This window comes from Phyllobates terribilis, unplaced genomic scaffold (genome assembly GCF_046119375.1).
Source record: "Phyllobates terribilis strain yellow unplaced genomic scaffold, ASM4611937v1 Scaffold_7__3_contigs__length_470593459, whole genome shotgun sequence".
Lineage (NCBI taxonomy): Eukaryota > Metazoa > Chordata > Amphibia > Anura > Dendrobatidae > Phyllobates > Phyllobates terribilis.
In genome coordinates, this window is record NW_027362767.1 from 435,061,739 (window position 1) to 435,084,781 (window position 23,043).

Consider the following 23,043-nt stretch of genomic DNA (forward strand, 5'->3'; position numbering starts at 1 on the left):
AGGATTAGATACACGGCTCAGCAGACAGTATCACACAGGATAGGATTAGATACACGGCTCAGCAGACGGTATCACACAGGATAGGATTAGATACACGGCTCAGCAGACGGTATCACACAGGAGAGGATTAGATACACAGCTCAGCAGACAGTATCACACAGGGTAGGATTAGATACACGGCTCAGCAGACAGTATCACACAGGATAGGATTAGATACACGGCTCAGCAGACAGTATCACACAGGATAGGATTAGATACACGGCTCAGCAGACGGTATCACACAGGATAGGATTAGATACACGGCTCAGCAGACGGTATCACACAGGATAGGATTAGATACACGGCTCAGCAGACAGTATCACACAGGAGAGGATTAGATACACGGCTCAGCAGACAGTATCACACAGGATAGGATTAGATACACGGCTCAGCAGACAGTATCACACAGGAGAGGATTAGATACACAGCTCAGCAGACTGTATCACACAGGATAGGATTAGATACACGGCTCAGCAGACAGTATCATACAGGATAGGATTAGATACACGGCTCAGCAGACAGTATCACACAGGAGAGGATTAGATACACGGCTCAGCAGACAGTATCACACAGGATAGGATTAGATACACGGCTCAGCAGACAGTATCACACAGGATAGGATTAGATACACGGCTCAGCAGACAGTATCACACAGGATAGGATTAGATACACGGCTCAGCAGACAGTATCACACAGGAGAGGATTAGATGCACAGCTCAGCAGACAGTATCACACAGGATAGGATTAGATACACGGCTCAGCAGACAGTATCACACAGGATAGGATTAGATACACAGCTCAGCAGACAGTATCACACAGGATGGGATTAGATACACAGCTCAGCAGACAGTATCACACAGGAGAGGATTAGATACACAGCTCAGCAGACAGTATCACACAGGACAGGATTAGATACAGGGCTCAGCAGACAGCATCACACAGGATAGGATTAGATACACGGCTCAGCAGACAGTATCACACAGGATAGGATTAGATACACGGCTCAGCAGACAGTATCACACAGGAGAGGATTAGATGCACAGCTCAGCAGACAGTATCACACAGGATAGGATTAGATACACGGCTCAGCAAACAGTATCACACAGGACAGGATTAGATACACGGCTCAGCAGACAGTATCACACAGGAGAGGATTAGATACACAGCTCAGCAGACAGTATCATACAGGATAGGATTAGATACACGGCTCAGCAGACAGTATCACACAGGACAGGATTAGATACACGGCTCAGCAGACAGTATCACACAGGATAGGATTAGATACACGGCTCAGCAGACAGTATCACACAGGACAGGATTAGATACACGGCTCAGCAGACAGTATCACACAGGATAGGATTAGATACACGGCTCAGCAGACAGTATCACACAGGACAGGATTAGATACAGGGCTCAGCAGACAGTATCACACAGGATAGGATTAGATACACGGCTCAGCAGACAGTATCACACAGGATAGGATTAGATACACGGCTCAGCAGACAGTATCACACAGGATAGGATTAGATACACACCTCAGCAGACAGTATCACACAGGACAGGATTAGATACAGGGCTCAGCAGACAGTATCACACAGGACAGGATTAGATACACAGCTCAGCAGACAGTATCACACAGGAGAGGATTAGATACACAGCTCAGCAGACAGTATCATACAGGATAGGATTAGATACACGGCTCAGCAGACAGTATCACACAGGACAGGATTAGATACACTGCTCAGCACACAGTATCACACAGGATAGGATTAGATACACAGCTCAGCAGACAGTATCATACAGGATAGGATTAGATACAGCGCTCAGCAGACAGTATCACACAGGATAGGATTAGATACAGCGCTCAGCAGACAGTATCATACAGGATAGGATTAGATACACGGCTCAGCAGACAGTATCACACAGGAGAGGATTAGATACACGGCTCAGCAGACAGTATCACACAGGATAGGATTAGATACACAGCTCAGCAGACAGTATCTCACAGGATAGGATTAGATACACGGCTCAGCAGACAGTATCACACAGGATAAGATTAGATACATGGCTCAGCAGACAGTATCACACAGGATAAGATTAGATACACGGCTCAGCAGACAGTATCATACAGGATAGGATTAGATACACGGCTCAGCAGACAGTATCACACAGGATAGGATTAGATACACAGCTCAGCAGACAGTATCATACAGGATAGGATTAGATACACGGCTCAGCAGACAGTATCACACAGGATAGGATTAGATACACGGCTCAGCAGACAGTATCACACAGGACAGGATTAGATACACTGCTCAGCACACAGTATCACACAGGATAGGATTAGATACACAGCTCAGCAGACAGCATCACACAGGATAGGATTAGATACACAGCTCAGCAGACAGCATCACACAGGAGAGGATTAGATACAGGGGTTGGATGTCCGGTTTCTCCTATCAGACAGGCTTTGTTCACACTGAATTTCTTGATGCATTTCGGGGGCAGATATTGAGCTTTTCTCCAAAATTCTCCTCAAAAACCTGACGTTTCCGCTCCAAACCTCCGTGTGCACAGAGCCCGAGCCCCGCCCCCTGCGGTCAGTCACTGTCAGTGCAGGGGCGCTGCTACAGTCTGCTGGGAGTTGTAGTCGCGCCCTGGTCTCAGTGAGGGGGTTTCTGCGGGTGTCAGGTCGTCTCCCCCCACCCGACCTCGGCTGTGAGAACCTCAAGTGTGGATTAAAGAAGGGACGTCCAGAGCCGGATCACCGGGAGCATCAGCCGGATCACCGGGAGCATCAGCCGGGAGCAGAGCCGGATCACCGGGAGCATCAGCCGGATCACCGGGAGCATCAGCCGGGAGCAGAGCCGGATCACCGGGAGCATCAGTCGGAGCCGCCATCCGCGGCCGCACACGTAGGACCTTCCTGACCTTCCTCTATTTCACCTCTGGGGCTTGTAGCGGGGGCGGCTCAGGGCTCGGGTGGTCCTCGAGGTTCTGGTTTGGGGGCTTTGGGCTTCTCTTCTTTTTTTTTTTTTTTTCTTTTTTTTTTTTTTTTTTACATTTTGTAGCTCACTGACCTACAATGTATCACAGGGCTCACCACCATGCTTTACACTGCAGCTCTCTTGCCTTCTCTCTGCATCGTCTGTCCAGAGCACATTGTTCCAGAAATTCTGCTGTGTGTTCTTCAGAAATATCCAGTATTCACCAGATTACAGGTTATTACAGCAGAGTGCCCCCTTATATTCACCAGGTTATGGATTATTACAGCACTGTGCCCCTTATATTCACCAGGTTATATATTACTACAGCAGAGTGCCCCCTTATATTCACCAGGTTATATATTACTACAGCAGAGTGCCCCCTTATATTCACCAGGTTATATATTACTACAGCAGAGTGCCCCCTTATATTCACCAGGTTATATATTACTACAGCAGAGTGCCCCCTTATATTCACCAAGTTATATATTACTACAGCAGAGTGCCCCTTATATTCACCAGGTTATATATTACTACAGCACAGTGCCCCTTATATTCACCAGGTTATATATTACTACAGCAGAGTGCCCCTTATATTCACCAGGTTATATATTACTACAGCAGAGTGCCCCCTTATATTCACCAGGTTATATATTACTACAGCAGAGTGCCCCTTATATTCACCAGGTTATATATTACTACAGCAGAGTGCCCCCTTATATTCACCAGGTTATATATTACTACAGCAGAGTGCCCCTTATATTCACCAGGTTATATATTACTACAGCAGAGTGCCCCCTTATATTCTCCAGATTACAGGTTATTACAGCAGAGTGCCCCCTTATATTCACCAGGTTATATATTACTACAGCAGAGTGCCCCTTATATTCACCAGGTTATATATTACTACAGCAGAGTGCCCCCTTATATTCTCCAGATTACAGGTTATTACAGCACAGTGCCCCCTTATATTCACCAGGTTATATATTACTACAGCAGAGTGCCCCTTATATTCACCAGGTTATATATTACTACAGCAGAGTGCCCCCTTATATTCTCCAGATTACAGGTTATTACAGCAGAGTGCCCCCTTATATTCACCAGGTTATGGATTATTACATCAGAGTGCCCCTTTATATTCATCAGGTTATGGATTATTACAGCAGAGTGCCCCCTTATATTCACCTGGTTATGGATTTTTACAGCAGAGTGCCCCCTTATATTCACCAGGTCATGGATTATTACAGCAGAGTGCCCCCTTATATTCACCAGGTTATGGATTATTACAGCAGAGTGCCCCCTTATATTCACCAGGTTATGGATTATTACAGCAGAGTGCCCCCTTATATTCATCAGGTTATGGACTATTACAGCAGAGTGCCCCCTTATATTCACCAGGTTATATATTACTACAGCAGAGTGCCCCCTTATATTCACCTGGTTATGGATTTTTACAGCAGAGTGCCCCCTTATATTCACCAGGTCATGGATTATTACAGCAGAGTGCCCCCTTATATTCACCAGGTTATGGATTATTACAGCAGAGTGCCCCCTTATATTCACCCGGTTATAGATTATTACAGCAGAGTGCCCCCTTATATTCACCCGGTTATGGATTATTACAGCAGAGTGCCCCCTTATATTCACCCGGTTATGGATTATTACAGCAGAGTGCCCCCTTATATTCACCAGGTTATGGATTATTACAGCAGAGTGCCCCCTTATATTCACCAGGTTATGGATTATTACAGCAGAGTGCCCCTTATATCCACCAGGTTATGGATTATTACAGCAGAGTGCCCCCTTATATTCACCCGGTTATGGATTATTACAGCAGAGTGCCCCCTTATATTCACCAGGTTATGGATTATTACAGCAGAGTGCCCCCTTATATTCACCAGGTTATGGATTATTACAGCAGAGTGCTCTTATATTTTGATGTCTCCGGTTCTGCGCTCTTCCGCCTGTGGTGAGAATATTCGGGTGCAGTCATGTGACCTGCGCCTCCGGCGTTACTCCTCTGTGCCGTGATGCCATTACTTTACGGCAGGTGCCGTGATGCCATTACTTTACGGCAGGTGCCGGATTATCAGACTTCTCCGGCCGCACCGCTTTCTCCGACCCCTGATAGTGGGGTCACTTTGAGACACTGCAGGGTTGGGGGTTCCCATCGGAGATGTCATGTGAGAAGAATCAGAAAATTTCCTAAATCTTGAAATAAAAATAGAAATGACTTAGAAGTAAAAGAGGAAGAGTCGCCTGTGGGTGGAGAGGGGTCCGAGCCCCCGCTGTCAGCGCTCCGCGCTCATTAACCCTTTCTGCCTAAGGTGAGAAATGAGCACAAGAAAGTTTACCTGTCATCTCAGGGGATTCATCTCTGCCCCTTATGTGGCTCCTATTCTGCTTTCCACCAGTTTCCCCCCTCTGTAGGATCTGTCTAATAATCAGTTGTCTCTGAGCTGGTGGATGAAGACTGGCTGCTATGAGGTCTCTCATACACAGCACACACAGACATGAAGAATTCTTGCTCTCCTGTCTCTATGTAGCACATGTTCAGAAGCAGAAGCAGCATGGAGGACATTATACAGCAGTACTGCGCAGTGTAGCTGTGAATCCAGCACTAGGGTGAGATAAACCACTAGAAAACAGCAGCATTAAAGACATTATACAGTAATACTACGCTGTGTAGCTGGGAATCCAGAACACAGTTTAGATAAAACACTTACTAGAAACAGCAGCATGAGGGCGGCGTTATGAAGCACTACTGAGCAGTGTAGTTGTGAATCCAGCACTGAGATGAGCTAAAGCGCTTACTAGAAAAGAGCACATGCATGACATTATAGAGAAGTACTGAGCAGCATAGCTGTGAATCCAGCTCTGAGATTAAATAAAACTCTTAACAGAATGCAGCAGCATGGAGAGTATTATACAGCAGTACTGAACCGAGTAGCTGTGAATCCAGTTTTGGGGTGAGGTAACACATTTACAAGAAATCAGAAGAAAGGAGGGAATTATATAGCAGTACTGAGCAGCATGGCTGTAAATCAAGATGAACCCTTACTAGAAAGAACCAGCATAGAGGACATTATACAATAGTACTGACCAATTTAATTGTGAGGTATGCGATAAACCAATAGAAGACAGCAGTATGAAAGACATTTTACAGCAGTACTGAGCAGTATAACTAGGAATCCAGAAAGGGAAGAGATAAAACAGCTGATTGGGGGGCATTATATATCAGTACTGAGCAGTTTGGCTGTGAAACAAGCAATGACCTAAGATAAAACACTTACTAGAAAACAGCACGTGTATGACATTATAGAGCAGTACTGAGCAGTGTAGCTGTGAATCCAACACTGACATGGTATAAAACACCAGAAAGCAACAGCATGGAGAGCATTATACAGTAGTACTGAACTGAGTAGCTGTGAATCAGTTTTAGGTTCAGATAAAACACTTACTAGAAAGCAGATGAATGGAGGACATTATACTGCAGTACCGAGCAGTGTAGCTGTGAGTTCAGCACTAAGGTGAGATAAAACACTAACTAAAGCAGTGCAATCTCTCTCCTCTCCTTGTCTCCACCTTGTCTTGACCGAGACGGATCTGAGCCGTTTCTGTAGAGTGATGATGTCAGGAGGCCGGGGATGATCGTACTGATTTATGTAGTAAAGTTTGGGGAAACAGCAGGGACCGATCGGCTCTGCCAGGAGTCTGCAGCACGTGCCTGAATTGTGCTCTCTCCATCAGACCGGACGCCGGCCCTTGTACTTACGGGAGTTTGTAGATGTCGGGGAGTTGTGTGAAGAGTCTCGGCCGTGTTTCTCGCTTTCTGTGTCGCACCCGTTCGTTATTATTTTAGCCGTGACCTCGGTGTTTTTCTGTGTTCCAGGTCCGTGTTAGCGGTCACCATGAAGCTCGTTATTTTTGACGGCATCGCGGTTTTTGCCGGATAAATGGCATTAAAGCGAATCCCGTGAGGACGGATCCAACAGAACCTGGGAGGAATATGACTATAAAACCCTTGGAATTAGCGATGAAATGCAACGCAGCGAATCCGGGGACCTGATCCTCAGCCATGACCTCCGGGGTATCGGAGAGCTGAGCTGGCGTTAACCCCTGCTCGCCCGGATCCCTGCGCAGGGGAAGATGCCCACTGGTGACAATGGTACAGACGGTTGCGGGGAGGAGCAGCGCTTCCGGGATTACCTGTACGCCATCACCTACACCGTCATCTTCATCCCGGGGCTGATCGGGAACGTCCTGGCACTCTGGGTGTTCCACGTGTACAAGAAGGAGACAAAGCGCGCTGTCATCTTCATGATTAACCTCGCCATCGCTGACTTGCTGCAGGTCCTGTCGCTGCCGCTGCGGATATTTTACTACCTGAACAAGTCCTGGCCGTTTGGCCGCTTCCTCTGTATGTTCTGCTTCTACCTGAAGTACGTGAACATGTACGCCAGCATCTTCTTCCTGGTCTGCATCAGCGTCCGCCGCTTCATGTACCTCATCTACCCCTTCAACTTCACCGGCCGGAAGCGGCTGTTTGACGTCTACGTCAGCGTCGCCGGCTGGATCTTCGTCTGCGTCAGCTGCCTCGCGTTTCCGCTGTTACGGATCGGGAACGAGACGGACGGCGCCGGCAGTGAGCAGAAATGCTTCGTGGACCTCCCTCTGCTGGACATTGGACTCGTCAGCTCCATCGTGACGGTGACAGCGGCCGAGCTCTTCGGTTTCGTCACTCCGCTGCTCATCGTGGTGTTCTGCACCTGGAGGACGGTGACGTCGCTGCGGGAGCCGCACGCCGCTTCTCACGACCTCGGGGAGAAGAGGAAGGCGCTGAAGATGATCCTGACCTGCGCCGGCGTCTTCCTCGTCTGCTTCGCTCCTTATCACTTCAGTTTCCCGCTACATTTTCTGGCCAAAGCCAAGAAGATCGCGTCGTGCTCGCAGCGGAGGGTCATCCTCACCCTGCACCCCGTGGCGCTGTGCCTGGCCAGTATGAACTGCTGTCTGGATCCCATCATCTACTACTTCACCACCGACGAGTTCCGGAGGAGACTGTCCCGGCAGGACCTGGTGGACGGCACTGAGCTGCAGATCTTCTGCAGTAAGGACTTGACGGATCAGGACGGCCTCAGGTCCAGCTGACAATGGCGGAAGCGTCAAGGTGTCAGAGGGCGCCGGGATATGCCCTGTCCTGACGCAATGCAGCCATCACCACGAGGCCGCGGCTACTACAACCCCCACCAGTTCATAAAGACCAGATGAGAGGCTGCTGATCCGTATGCAGCCTCCGGGCAGAGACAATGGGCTGGGGTAGATTTACGCTAATATGTGCCGCCATGTACGAGTTCTCCACCCTCCGATGTGGTGATGAGAGGCCGCCATTTCCGGTGACATCTCCGATCCTTGTAGGATGGTCATTACTGTGATTGGTGGACGGCTGTGACTCCTCCCCCACGGAGCCGCCCATCACATAGTACAGGCCCCTGCGGGATCCAGGTCCAGAAAATGATTAAATCTGATCCTAGGAAAGCTGGATGACGAGTTATATGGTCACTCCCTGCCCCCGACTCTAGAGCAGAAATCGCTGCTTCCGGATCACACAGCGAGGAGTGTGATATCCCCTCCCCCACAGTCATGACACCTGACAACCGAGGCAGGACCCATGGAGGAGCAATGATGGTAGAGGTGTCACTCCGTGTATGAGGGATAGGGAAGATATATGGGGCAGAGATGGGGGCATATAGGGAGTGAGACCTAATGTAAGAGGGACATATAGGGATGTACAAAGGACTTTTAGGGGAAGTATAAAGAAGAATTTATATGGGGCGTATGGGGGATAAATAAGGGGCATGTGGGGGACGTTTATGGCTTATGGGGTGGGGGATATAGTGGGGTTATGAGGAAAGTATGAGGGACACAGGAGAAGTAGGGTGGATGCATGGGAGAGGCATCGAGGATAGATGAAAGACATATGGGGGCTATGAGAGACACATGAAGGGGGTTATGAGTGACATTTGGGACAGTGGAAATATGGGGGATGTATGAGGGGTGTAGGAGATATATTGGGGCACCTAAAGAGTGAGTGGAGACACGTGGGGTATGTGTGATGTACGAGGGGTGTATGTTACATATGGGGGCTGTATGGGGTTACATCTGCAGTATATGGGGATATACAGTGCCTTGTGAAAGTATTTGGCCCCCTTGAACTTTTCTACCTTTTGCCACATTTCTGGCTTCAAACATAAAGATATAAAATTCTATTTTTGGGGGGAAGAATCAACAACAAGTGGGACACAATCGTGAAGTGGAACGAAGTTTATTGGATATTTTAAACTTTTTAAAAAAATTAAAAACTGAAAAGTGGGGCGTGCAATATTATTCGGCCCCCTTGAGTTAATACTTTGTAGCGCCACCTTTTGCTGCGAGTCTCTTGGGCTTTGTCTCTATCAGTTTTGCACATCGAGAGGCTGATATTCTTGCCCATTCTTCCTTGCAAAACAGCTGGAGCTCATTGAGGTTGGATGGAGGGCGTTTGTGAACAGCAGTTTTCAGCTCTTTCCACAGATTCTCGATTGGATTCAGCTCTGGACTTTGACTTGGCCGTTCTAACACCTGGATACGTTTATTTTTGAACCATTCCATTATAGATTTTGCTTTATGTTTGAGATCATTGTCTTGTTGGAAGATAAATCTCCGTCCCAGTCTCAGGTCTTCAGTTTGCTGCACTGAAAGTAAAGGGGTCGAATAATATTGCACGCCCCACTTTTCAGTTTTTAATTTTTTTAAAAAGTTTAAAATATCCAATAAATTTCGTTCCACTTCACGATTGTGTCCCACTTGTTGTTGATTCTTCCCACAAAAAAAATAGAATTTTATATCTTTATGTTTGAAGCCAGAAATGTGGCAAAAGGTAGAAAAGTTCAAGGGGGCCAAATACTTTTACAAGGCACTCTGTGAGACCTGGATCTCTACTCTCCTTTTATGGATACAGAGCTGTCGCTTTGCTTCTATTTCTTCGCTGCGGAGGAAGAGTCACATTTTCTATTTTCCCGATGGGAAAGTCGCTTCTGTATTTATTTTTATATTTTTTTAATTAAAATTGACATTTACATTCTGTAATGTTCATATTGTTATAAAATAGTCGTGAGACCTATAACCTCCATGTGATGAGTAGAAGTCGGGTATATACATTATATATATATATATATATATATATACACAGTACAGACCAAAAGTTTGGACACACGTTCTCATTTAAAGAAATTTCTCTATTTTCATGACTATGAAAATTGTACATTCACACTGAAGGCATCAAAAGTATGAATTACCACATGTGGAATTATATACTTAACAAAAAGTGTGAAACAACTGAAAATATGTCTTATATTCTAGGTTCTTCAAAGTAGCCACCTTTTGCTTTGATGACTGCTTTGCACACTCTTGGCATTCTCTTGATGACCTTCAAGAGGTAGTCACCGGAAATGGTCTTCACTTCACAGGTGTGCCCTGTCAGGTTTAATAAGTGGGATTTCTTGCCTTATAAATGGGGTTGGGACCATCAGTTGTGTTGTGCAGAAGTCAGGTGGATACACAGCTGATAGTCCTACTGAATAGACTGTTAGAATTTGTATAATGGCAAGATAAAAGCAGCTAAGTAAAGAAAAACGAGTGGCCATCATTACTTTAAGAAATGAAGGTCAGTCAGTCCAAAAAATTGGGCAAACTTTGAAAGTGTCCCCAAGTGCAGTTGCAAAAACCATCAAGCACTACAAAGAAACTGGCTCACATGAGGACCGCCCCAGGAAAGGAAGACCAAGAGTCACCTCTGCTTCTGAGGATAAGTTTATCCGAGTCACCAGCCTCAGAAATCGCAGGTTAACAGCAGCTCAGATTAGAGACCAGGTCAATGCCACACAGAGTTCTAGCAGCAGACACATCTCTACAACAACTGTTAAGAGGAGACTTTGTGCAGCAGGCCTTCATGGTAAAATAGCTGCTAGGAAACCACTGCTAAGGATGGGCAACAAGCAGAAGAGACTTGTTTGGGTTAAAGAACACAAGGAATGGACATTAGACCAGTGGAAATCTGTGCTTTGGTCTGATGAGTCCAAATTTGAGATCTTTGGTTCCCACCACCGTGTCTTTGTGCGACGCAGAAAAGGTGAACGGATGGACTCTACATGCCTGGTTCCCACCGTGAAGCATGGAGGAGGAGGTGTGATGGTGTGGGGGTGCTCTGCTGGTGACACTGTTGGGGATTTATTCAAAATTGAAGGCATACTGAACCAGCATGGCTACCACAGCATCTTGCAGCGGCATGCTATTCCATCCGGTTTGCGTTTAGTTGGACCATCATTTATTTTTCAACAGGACAATGACCCCAAACACACCTCCAGGCTGTGTAAGGGCTATTTGACCAAGAAGGAGAGTGATGGGGGGCTACGCCAGATGACCTGGCCTCCACAGTCACCAGACCTGAACCCAATCGAGATGGTTTGGGGTGAGCTGGACCGCAGAGTGAAGGCAAAAGAGCCAACAAGTGCTAAGCATCTCTGGGAACTCCTTCAAGATTGATGGAAGACCATTTCCGGTGACTACCTCTTGAAGCTCATCAAGAGAATGCCAAGAGTGTGCAAAGCAGTCATCAAAGCAAAAGGTGGCTACTTAGAAGAACCTAGAATATAAGACATATTTTCAGTTGTTTCACACTTTTTTGTTAAGTATATAATTCCACATGTGTTAATTCATAGTTTTGATGCCTTCAGTGTGAATGTACAATGTTCATAGTCATGAAAATACAGAAATATCTTTAAAGAGAAGGTGTGTCCAAACCTTTGGTCTGTACTGTGTATATATATACGGAGTTACATTGTGTCTGTAGTCACATCCAGAGCTGCACTCACTACTCATGTTTCTTCTGTTACGGTAAATTATTCCACAAGATATGAAGAAACTCAGGATCAGTAATGTAATGTATGTACACAGTGACTGCACCAGCAGAATAGTGAGTGCAGCTCTGGAGTATAATACAGGATGTAACTCAGGATCAGTAATGTAATGTATGTACACAGTGACTGCACCAGCAGAATAGTGAGTGCAGCTCTGTATGTCAGAAAAAGATAAAATAGCAATACAGTAACAATGTGCACACCTATATATATAAAGTATACATTGCTTTGAAAAAGTTCACACCCCGTGAACTTTTCCACATTTTTTCACCTTAAACTTACAAACACAAATGTATTTTATTGGGATTTTATGTGATACCAGCACAAGGTAACGAGTATTTGTGACATGTAAAGTAAATGATACAAGGTTTTCTTAATATTTTAAAAATATAAATCTCATAATTGTGTTGTGCATTTGTATTCAGCCCCTGAGTCAATACTCTGTAGGACCACCTTTCGCTGCCATTCCTGCTGCAGTCTTTTGGGGTCTGTCTCTCCTACTTTTCTCTGCTGCAGCCTTCCTCTTTGCGCTCTCGCTCCTTGAGATCGGATGGAGACGTCTGTGATCAGCAATGTTCCCGTCTTGTCACAGATTCTCTGGGATTTGGGTCTGGACTGTGACTGCGCCGTTCACACAGGAATATGCTCTTATCTAAACCCTCCATTGTGGCTCTGGCAGGATGTTTAGGGTCGGGGGCTGCTGGAAGATGAACCTACACCCCAGTCTCAGATCTCCTGCAGTCTCTAACAGGTTTTCCTCCAGGATTGCCCTGTATTTAGCTCAATTCATCTTCTCATCTCTGACCAGCTTCCTTGTCCCTGCTGAAGAAAAGCCTCCCACACCATGATGCTAAGTCCACCATGTGTGACGGTGGGGATGGTGTTTTCAGGGTGATGTGCAGTGTTATTTAGTGTCACACATAGCATTTTGTATGTAGCCCAAAAACTTCTACTTTCATCTCATCTAACCCGAGCGCCTTCTTCCAGATGCACGCTTTGTCCCCTACATGACTTATAGAACTGAAAATGGGACTTCTTATGGCTTTCAAAAATGTCTTTCTTCTTGCCACTCTTCTATAAAGGCCTGATTTGTGGAGTATATGAACTAATAGTTGTCCTGTGGACAGATTCTCCCATCTCAGATGTGGATCTCGGCAGCTCCTCCAGTGACCATGGGCCTCTTGGCTGCTTCTCTCATTAGTGCTCTCCTTGCTTGGGATGTTAGGTTAGGTGGACGGCCATGTCTTGGTAGGTTTCCAGTTGTGCCATACTCCTTCCATTTTTGGATGATGGATGGAACAGTGCTCCGTGAGATGTTCAGAGCTTGGGCTATTTTTTTATAACCTAACCCTGCTTTACTCTTCTCCACAGCTTTATCCCTGACCTGTCTGATGGGCTCCTTGGTTTTCAGCTTTATCCCTGACCTGTCTGGTGGGCTCCTTGGTTTTCATGATGATGTTTGATCCCTGATGTTCTCACACACACCTCTGAGGCCTTGACAGAAGAGCTGTAGTTATACTGAGAAGAAATCACACCCAGGTTGGACGCAATGCACTAATTATGTGACTTCTGGCGGCGATCGGTCACTCAGGATTTTATTTAGGAGCATCAGACTACAGGGGGCTGAATATTAATGCACAAAACATTTATCAGATTTATAAAATATTTAGTAAACCTCGTATCATTTCCTTTACACTTCACAAATACTTGCTCCTTAGTGTTGTACCACATAAAATGGTGTAAAGTGAAAAAGTGCGGGAAAGTTCACAGGGTATGAATACACTTTCAAGGCACTGTAGTTTATTTAAAACAACAAATCATCACTCCATGGCTAAAAACAAGTAATAATAAAATATCTGCAACACCGACATCGTAGAGATCAATATGTGCATGGAAATAAGGGGTCACAATCCTCACAAGTACAAGCCCCAAAGTCCACACCCCATAGAAACCGGCACAAGTAATGAAATGTGCAACAACTAAACGAAATGTAACATTGTACTGAGGATGTTGCAGATGTTTTGGTTTTGTTTTTAGCCATGAAGAAATGATTTGAATAAACGATACATTCTATATTTCGAGGTGTCACATTGTTACTACGGTTTTGCTTTTTTCTCTCTTTTCCTTTACGCCCCCCCATCACTATATACTGGGAAGGGAAGCAAAAGGCCAGAAAAAGCCATACAGCTGACAAATACTATTGAGATCTCTGCTACTGGAAGTGGAAAAGAAGAACAAAGACAAAACAATTTAAATAATAAAAATATGGGAGGAAGAGAAACCAATCACAAACTAAAATGTTTTTATACAAATGCACAAAGCATGGGCAACACACAAGGAGAATTGGAACTACTAATGCAGGAAAAGGAATATGATGTCATTGAAATCACTGAAACTTGGTGGGACGATACACATGATTGGAATAAAAGGCTAAAAGGCTACAACTTATTTGCAAGAAATAGACTTGATAAACGAGGAGGAGGTGTCGCATTGTATGTTAGAAAAGCGTATATCTGCACAGAGATTGAAGCTTCAGAGACTGGGAGTTCTGTGGAAACTGTTTGGGTAAGAATACAAGGAGAGAACAACGGAAAGGACACCATTGTAGGCATTTACTACAGGCCACCTGGGCAAGCTGAAGATATGGATGAACTCTTTATGTATCAAATGACCAAGTTCTCAAAAAAATATGACGTAGTGGTCATGGGAGATTTCAACTATCCAGACATTTGTTGGGAATCTCAAGTAAAACTAACAGGTCAAGCAAATTCTTATCCTCTCTTGCTGACAACTTTATCTTCCAAAAGGTAGGGGAGAAAACAAGGGGATCTGCTACTTTGGATCTAATCCTTATAAACAGGGAGGAAATGGTTGGGGAGGTAAAGGTGGCTGGGACCCTAGGAGGCAGCGATCATGCTATTATAGAATTTTGGATAACTAGAGGAGGAAGACATGTGAAGACTCAAACTTCAAGGTTAGATTTTAGAAAGGCAGATTTTAAGAGACTCAGAAAGAGAATAGGAGGGATCCAATGGCTGGATGTCCTTAAGGACAAAAATGTCCAGGAAGGATGGGAAATTTTTAAAAATGAGATTCTCAAAGCACAATCGTTAACAATCCCGAAAAGTAGGAAGAATGGGAAGCATTTAAGGAAACCAGGATGGATGAACACAGAACTTAAACACATGCTAAAAAGAAAGAAAGAAATGTTTATTAAATGGAAAGAGGGAGGCATATCTAAAGAAGATTATAATGCAGTCTGCAGATCCTGCAGGGCATGTATCAGGTTAGCTAAAGCTGACAATGAATTAAGGCTTGCAAGAGATGTCAAAAGCAATAAAAAAGGATTTTGGGGGTATGTCAAAAGTAAAAGAAAAGTCAAAGATGCTATAGGATTTTTACAAGATGAAAATGGAGAAATGGTAAGAGAGGATGTTGAGAAGGCCAAACTTTTTAATTCCTATTTTGCATCTGTTTTCTCTCAGAAAGAAAATGTAACATCAACTGATCTTCACTGACCTTTTAAAGGAATAGAAGAATCCAAGTTATCTGTAAACAGAAAGATTGTGAGGGAATATTTAGCTAACATAAATGAGTTCAAGTCTCCAGGTCCAGATGAATTACACCCCAGAGTACTGAAGGACATCGTAGAAGAAATTTTAGAACCACTCTCCATAATCTTTGAAAATTCTTGGAGAACAGGAGAAGTCCCAGAAGACTGGAGAAGAGCAAATGTTGTTCCTATCTTCAAAAAGGGGAAGAAGGTGGACCCAGGGAACTATAGGCCGGTGAGTCTGACTTCTATACCAGGAAAGATCTTTGAACAAATTATTAAACAACATGTATGTAAGTACCTGGATAAGAATGAAGTGATTAACCAGAGTCAGCATGGGTTTATAACTAACAAGTCATGTCAGACTAACTTAATTTCCTTCTATGACAGAATCACTGACTGGGTGGATCAGGGAAATGCTGTAGATATAGTATATCTTGACTTCAGCAAAGCATTTGACAAAGTATCTCACACCATCCTTATTGAAAAAATGACCAAGTATGCAATGGACCAGGCAACTGTTAGGTGGATTCATAACTGGCTTAGTGATCGGACTCAAAGGGTGGTTGTAAATGGCTTCACATCCAGCTGGATGAATGTCTCAAGTGGGGTACCACAGGGCTCCGTCCTGGGACCTGTATTGTTCAACATCTTTATCAATGATTTAGATGAAGGAATTGAGGGTAAACTGATTAAATTTGCTGATGACACAAAGCTAGGAGGGATAGCTAATACTAGAGAAGAGAGAGAGAGGATTCAAAAAGACCTAAATAAACTGGAGCAGTGGGCAGCAACCAACAGAATGGTTTTTAACAGGGAAAAATGCAAAGTACTACATCTGGGCAATAAAAATGAAAAAAGCATATACAGAATGGGAGGAATAGAGCTAAGCAACAGTACATGTGAAAAAGACTTAGGTATACTAATAGATCATAGACTGAACATGAGTCAACAGTGTGATGCAGCAGCAAAAAAGGCAAATACAATTCTGGGATGTATTAACAGAAGCATACAGTCTAGATCACGTGAAGTCATTATCGGTCTTTACTCCTCTTTGGTCCGACCTCATCTGGAATACTGCGTCCAGTTCTCGGCGCCACATTTTAAAAAAGACATAGACAAACTGGAGCAAGTTCAGAGAAGAGCGACCAGAATGGTGACTGGTCTGCAAACCATGTCCTATGAGGAACGGTTGCAGGATTTGGGAATGTTTAGCTTGCAAAAAAGAAGACTGAGAGGAGACTTAATAGCCGTCTACAAATATGTCAAGGGCTGTCACATTGTAGAAGGATCATCTTTATTCTCATTTGCACAAGGAAAGACTAGAAGCAATGGGATGAAACTGAATGGGAGGAGACACAGATTAGATATTAGAAAAAACTTTTTGACAGTGAGGGTGATTAATGAGTGGAACAGGCTGCCACGAGAGGTGGTGAGTTCCCCTTCAATGGACGTCTTCACACAGAGGCTGGACAGACATCTGTCTGAGATGATTTAGTGAATCCTGCTTTGAGCAGGGGGTTGGACCAGATGACCCAGGAGGTCCCTTCCAACTCTACCATTCTATGATTCTATGATTCTATGATCACCAGCAGAATAGCGAGCGCAGCTCTGGGTGTCCGTCGCGTAACACAGGATGTACCTGCGTTCGGTGATGTAAGTGCAGCGTTCTGGAACGTTCTGTGCGATTGTTCCGCTGTTTGCGCGGCACCTGGCAGGCCGGGGATGAGGCTGCAGGGCCTGGCGAGGCTGTTTTCTCGCTGTTATCTGCTGCGTATATTTCCTGTGGTTCCTGTGGTTTTCTCTTTATAGAACTGTTTCTCATTTCTCACAGTAAAAACCTGAGTTCTAAGGAAAGTGAAACACGATTGTTCTCGTTAGTAAAGAAAAAAGAAAAAAAAAAAAAAAAAAAAGGTGCTGAATTGTTAAATGTGCAGATAACTGAGCGCCCGGAAACCGGAAACTTGTACCAGTCATCAGGGGTAAATCTGACTAATGTCAGCGACCCTGAAGTCTCCAGAATCTGCTCCGACACAAAGTCCTAAACGAAGAGGAGCAGATATCACCACAACAGCCCCGAACCCAGCGCCACCGTGCACAACAGCGCCCCCAGCAGGAGCTCCAGTCTGCACAAGTGATGACATCATTACATCAGTGATGTCATCACCAGGGGGCGGGGCTGACAACCCCTCACACACCATATACAGGCTGGTTGTCAGCAGGACCATACAATGAGCTTGTGCTGTAGATGATGCAACAGTGATGGAAGTTACAGAGGATTCCGGCGGATTGGGGGGGTTGCGGTATTATGGTGCTGCAGCCCCTCCCGCTGCGGTCAGATTTGGCGCGGTACTTTCCCCTCACTCCATCCTCCTCTGCAGAATATCTGATATTTTCCGCACTCGGCGTCCGGTGTCTCATCTTCGCCTTCTTTTACTTCCTCTCTTCTACTTTTAGAAGCCGAACAGAGGAAGCAGCGAATGTCGTAAGCGCTCAGGGGACGAGCGGAGGCGGGTATGGCGTTAAGCACCAGAAACTTCGGGCTCCGCTCGCTCTCTTTCCCATTGTTTGGTCGGTTCTGTATCATTGACCCATATAACGGTGGGTTCCCAGCGATTGCTCACTGGCAGAGAACAGACGCCCGATCTGCGGATTACGCACATTTGTCTTGTTTTTCCGTTGCAGAAACAAATCTAATAAAAAGCATCTGCGCCTTTTACCTGCGGATTTTCCTCATCTCATTCAAGTCTATGGGGAAAATCTGCAAATAAAATATACACAGCACATTTATAGCAATAGAAATTGACTTATGGATAGTGTTGAGCATTCCGATACTGAAATATCGGGTATCGGCCGATATTCGCGGTATCGGAATTCCGATACTTAATTCCGATACTTTTACAATATCGAATACCGGAATCGGAAGTTCCCATAATGCCTGCGCTCTGCAGTGTCTCTGAAGGATGACAAGCTGGATGGCAGCGCTCAGCTGAGATCCAGCCTGTCATCAAAATACCATCCCAGCGTGAGAGAATTCTCCTGATTGTTTAAAAGCCGGCGGGCGGTAAAAAGCCGCCGGCTTTTAAACAATCACACAGCCCCATACTGCTTCCCCGCAGCCTCCCACCCCGATCCTCCGCTCCCCTCGCCACCTCCCATCCCGATCGTAAGTTAGGACCGGGCGGGGAGCACAGCACCAAGGAGCGGGGAGCGAAGGACCCGGGCGGGGAAGCCGGCAGTGAAAAGACTTCACCGCCGGCTTTCCCGTTCTGTGCTGCGCTTTCCCGCCGGTTATTTCAAAGGAACAGCTGAGGTATCAGGTGATGCCGATCAGCTGTTCATTTGAAGTCGCCGCGGTGCCCTCAGAGGGTTCACGTGAGTTCATGCTTGACTGCATGAACTCACATCAACTTTCCCACGGCCGCACAGGTCAGCCTCACCTCCCAGACCATCAGACCGGTCATGATTGGTGTGTGTGGGTGTCTGTGCGCGATGTCTGCGAGTGTGTGCGGTGTCTGTGCGATGTCTGCGGGTGTGTGCGTGCAGGCAGACATAGGCCGATGTGACACTACTACTCCCATCGGCCTATGTCTGTCCCCCGTCCACTCCTGCCAGCAGGATCAGCTCGATGGGAGCAGTAGTTCCCATCAGCCTGATCCTGCTATTTAAATTGCCCTACTGTGTCCCCAATAAATATTAAATACATGTCATTGGTGGCCCGTGGTTACCTACAATAAATTAGTTCATACATTACCTGTCCCCGCCGATCGCCACCTAAAATAAAGTAAAAAATAAAAAACTACACCTATACTCACCTAGACACCTAATTCCCCGAAGCCATCGATCTCCTGTAATAAAATATAAAATAAACCACAACCTTATCCTTACCCCTCCGGAGTAGTCCACGAGTGTCCCACGATGATCTCCAGTTTAGAGCAGCCACATAGAATGTGACCGCTCTGAACCGCTGCCGCCGCTAGAATGATGGGGCCGTAAAGCAGCCCTGTCATTGCATAAGCGCTTTCACCGGAGTTCAGGCAGCGCTGCTCCGGTTAGCTGCTTTACGGCCCTGCTGTATCGTGAGAAATTCCCACAGTACAGCAGTGCCGTAAAGGAGGTCTCCGGAGCTGCGCTGCCTGAATGCACTCCGGTGACCTCAGTCAGTGGCTCCCGCTGCCGGGAGCGGACGTGTTCCCGGCAGTGTGAGCTTACAGCAGCAATGACAGCTGTCACCATCTCCAGATGTGACAGCTGTGCATGGGAGATCAGCGCAGGAACGTGGACAGGTAACTATTTTTTTTTAGTAAACTAAGAATTAAATAAAATGGTGTGTTTTATTTCAAATTATTTTTTTCTGGGTGTAGTGTGTTTTTTCTTTTTAACACTTTGTAGGTTAGTAATGGGGGTGTCTTATAGACGCCCATCATTACTAACCTGGGCTTCATGGCAGCTGGCGCTGACATGAACCCCACCACTATTACCCCCTGCCACCGCACCAGGGCAGCGTGGAAGAGCGAGGCTAAGTGCCAGAATTGGCGCATCCTATGGATGCGCCATTTCTGGGGCGGCTGACGGCTGGTGTTTCTAGCCTAGGAGGGGGCCAATATTCATGGCACCCTTCCTGGGCTATTAATATCAGCCCCCAGCTGTCCGCCTAGCCTTTGCTAGCTATTAAATAGGGGGGACCCCACGTCATTTTTTTGGGGGGGTCCCCCATTTTAATAGCTAGTAAAGGCTAGGTATTCAGCTGGGGGCTGATAGTAGTCTGGGAAGCTCCGTGGGTATTACCCCCTTCCCAGGCTTCAAACATCTGCCCCAGCCGTCTGCTTAACCTCCGCTAGAAACTAAAATTATGGGGGATCCCACGCCAATTTTTTTTAAAATAAATCCTTTATTTTAACACTAAATGACATTTGAGGAGTTAATAAAGATGCAGTCCCTAAATTATTATTTATTTTTTAATTAATTTTTCCCAAAAATTTTGACGTGGGCTTTGCCATATTTTTGTATGCCAGCCAGGTACAGCATCCAGCTTCTATGAACGCGCCATTTTCCAGGGTGGCTGCGGACTGCAATTTGCACCGGGGGGGGTGGGGGGGTGGGGGGGGGCAGAAAGCTTGGGCCTCCCTGCGCTGTGGATTCCAGCCCCCAGCTGCCTAGTTGCACCTGGCTGGACACAAAAATAGGGAGAAGCTCCACGTATTTTTTTTTTTTTAATTATTTCATGAAATAATTAAAAAAAAAAATTGACGTGGGGCTTTGCACTATATTTGTGTCCAGCCAGGTACAGCAGGCAGGAACGGGCTGCCCCCAACCACCAGCTGACTATTTGTACCTGGCCGGACACAACAATATAGGGAAGCCCTTTTTTTCTTAATTATTTCATGAAATAATTAAAAAAAAAATACGTGGGGCTTCTCCCTATTTTTGTGTCCAGCCAGGTACAACTAGGCAGCTGGGGGATGGAATCCGCAGCGCAAGGAGGCCCAAGCTTTCTGGGCCCCACCCGCTGCAAATTGCAGTCCGCAGCCGCCCCGGAAAATGGCGCGTTCATAGAAGCGCCATCTTCTGGCGCTGTACCCAACTCATCCAGGGCCCTGGTGCGGTGGCTCACTGGGTAATAAAGGGGTTAAGGCCAGCTTGGCATTATCAGCTGGCCCTAAGCCCGAAATTCATGGGGTCACGCCAATATTAGACATGACCACCATGAATTTCTAGTAAAGTATTTAAAAAAAACACAACACCCAGAAAAAAGTCCTTTAATTGAAATAAAGACAATTCTTTATTGTTCTAAATTAAACCATACTTACCATCACACCCATTCCAGCTGAAGCCAACGATCTCCTGCAATAAAAGAAAAATAATAAACCAACATCATCCTTACCTTTCGATGGTTCCCACGACAGCTTCAGCTCTGCTACATCGAGATGACAGGCTGGACCGCAGCAGAACGCTGCCATCCAGCCTGTCATCCCGCAGACACTGAGAAGAGCAGGCATGCTTGCGCTCCTCAGTGTCTCTCTGTGACGGCATCCAGATGAGCCGAGGTCATGTCCAATGAACTCCGCTCACCTCATGCACGTCACTGACAGCGTGGGAGAATTCTCCTGCACTCAGCGCTTCAGAGTGAGAATTTTCCCACGCTGTCAGTGACGTGCATGAGGTGAGCTGAGTTCATTGTCGGCTCATCTGGATGCCGTCACAGAGACACTGAGGAGCGCAAGCATGCCTGCGCTTCTCAGTGACTGCGGAATGACAGGCTGGATGGCAGCGTTCTGCTGCGATCCAGCCTGTCATGCGAATGTAGCAGAGCTGAAGCTGTCCTGGGAACCATGGAAAGGTAAGGATGAGGTTGGTTTATTATTTTTCTTTTATTGCAGGAGATCGTTGGCTTCAGCTGGAATGGGCGTGATGGTAAGTAGAGTTTAATTTAGAACAATAAAGAATTGTGTCTTTATTTCAATTAAAGGACTTTATTCTGGGTGTTTGTGTTTTCTTTTAACTTTGACTATGGGGTTAGTAATGGGGGTGTCTTATAGACGCCTCTCCATTACTAACCTGGGCTTGATGTCAAATGGCATTATAAGCTGACATCAACCCCAGCCCTATTACCCCACAGCCACCGCTACAGGGCAGCGTGGAAGAGCGAGGCTAAGTGCCAGAATTGGCGCATCCTATGGATGCGCCATTTCTGGGGCGGCTGACGGCTGGTGTTTCTAGCCTGGGAGGGGGCCAATATTCATGGCACCCTTCCTGGGCTATTAATGTCAGCCCCCAGCTGTCTGCCTAGCCTTTGCTAGCTATTAAATTAGGGGGGACCCCACGTCTTTTTTGAGGGGGTCCCCCATTTTAATAGCTAGTAAAGGCTAGGTATTCAGCTGGGGGCTGATATTAGTAGCCTGGGAAGCTCCGTGGGTATTACCCCCTTCCCAGGCTTCAAACATCTGCCCCAGCAGTCTGCTTAACCTCCGCTAGAGACTAAAATTATGGGGAACCCCACGCCAATTTTTTTTTTTAAATAAATCCTTTATTTTAACACTAAATGACAAGTACAGTAATCAACACTATCACTGTACTTCATATATATGTGACTGACATGTTTCTATCTATCTAATCTATGTGTGATACTCTATTCTTTCTGTTGTAAATTGTCGGGTACCGGTGTATGCCGCTGATGAATTGCCGGCTTTTCATGTAATACATTCTACATTATTCTTAGTTGTTTTACTTCATGTAGAATTAACCTACAAGGAAAGAAAGGGTTTATTTTCATTCCGATATTTGTGTCCCATTGACTTGCATTGGTTTCCGGTATCGGAATCGGCGATATCCGATACGTTTTGGGTATCGGTCCGATCCAATCCGATACGATATTTCCTGATATCGGAAGGTATCGCTCAACACTACTTATGGATTTTAACAACGCTCCATGGGATCAGTTTCCACAGCGTGCAAAAATTAAGTTAAAAAAAAAAAAAGCAATGTGGGCAGAAGATTCATAGAAATCCCA

General features: G+C 45.8%; 1 protein-coding gene across 1 annotated transcript; it reads left to right on the forward strand.

Moving 5' to 3' along the window:
* The first annotated feature begins 2,521 nt into the window (after positions 1-2,521).
* GPR174 (G protein-coupled receptor 174) lies at positions 2,522-9,307 on the forward strand. Its single transcript, XM_073638053.1, has 2 exons — positions 2,522-2,954; positions 6,916-9,307. Exon 2 carries the CDS (start codon positions 7,173-7,175, stop codon positions 8,172-8,174), a length of 1,002 nt encoding a protein of 333 aa, XP_073494154.1. The 5' UTR covers positions 2,522-2,954; positions 6,916-7,172; the 3' UTR covers positions 8,175-9,307.
* Positions 9,308-23,043: the final 13,736 nt, after the last annotated feature.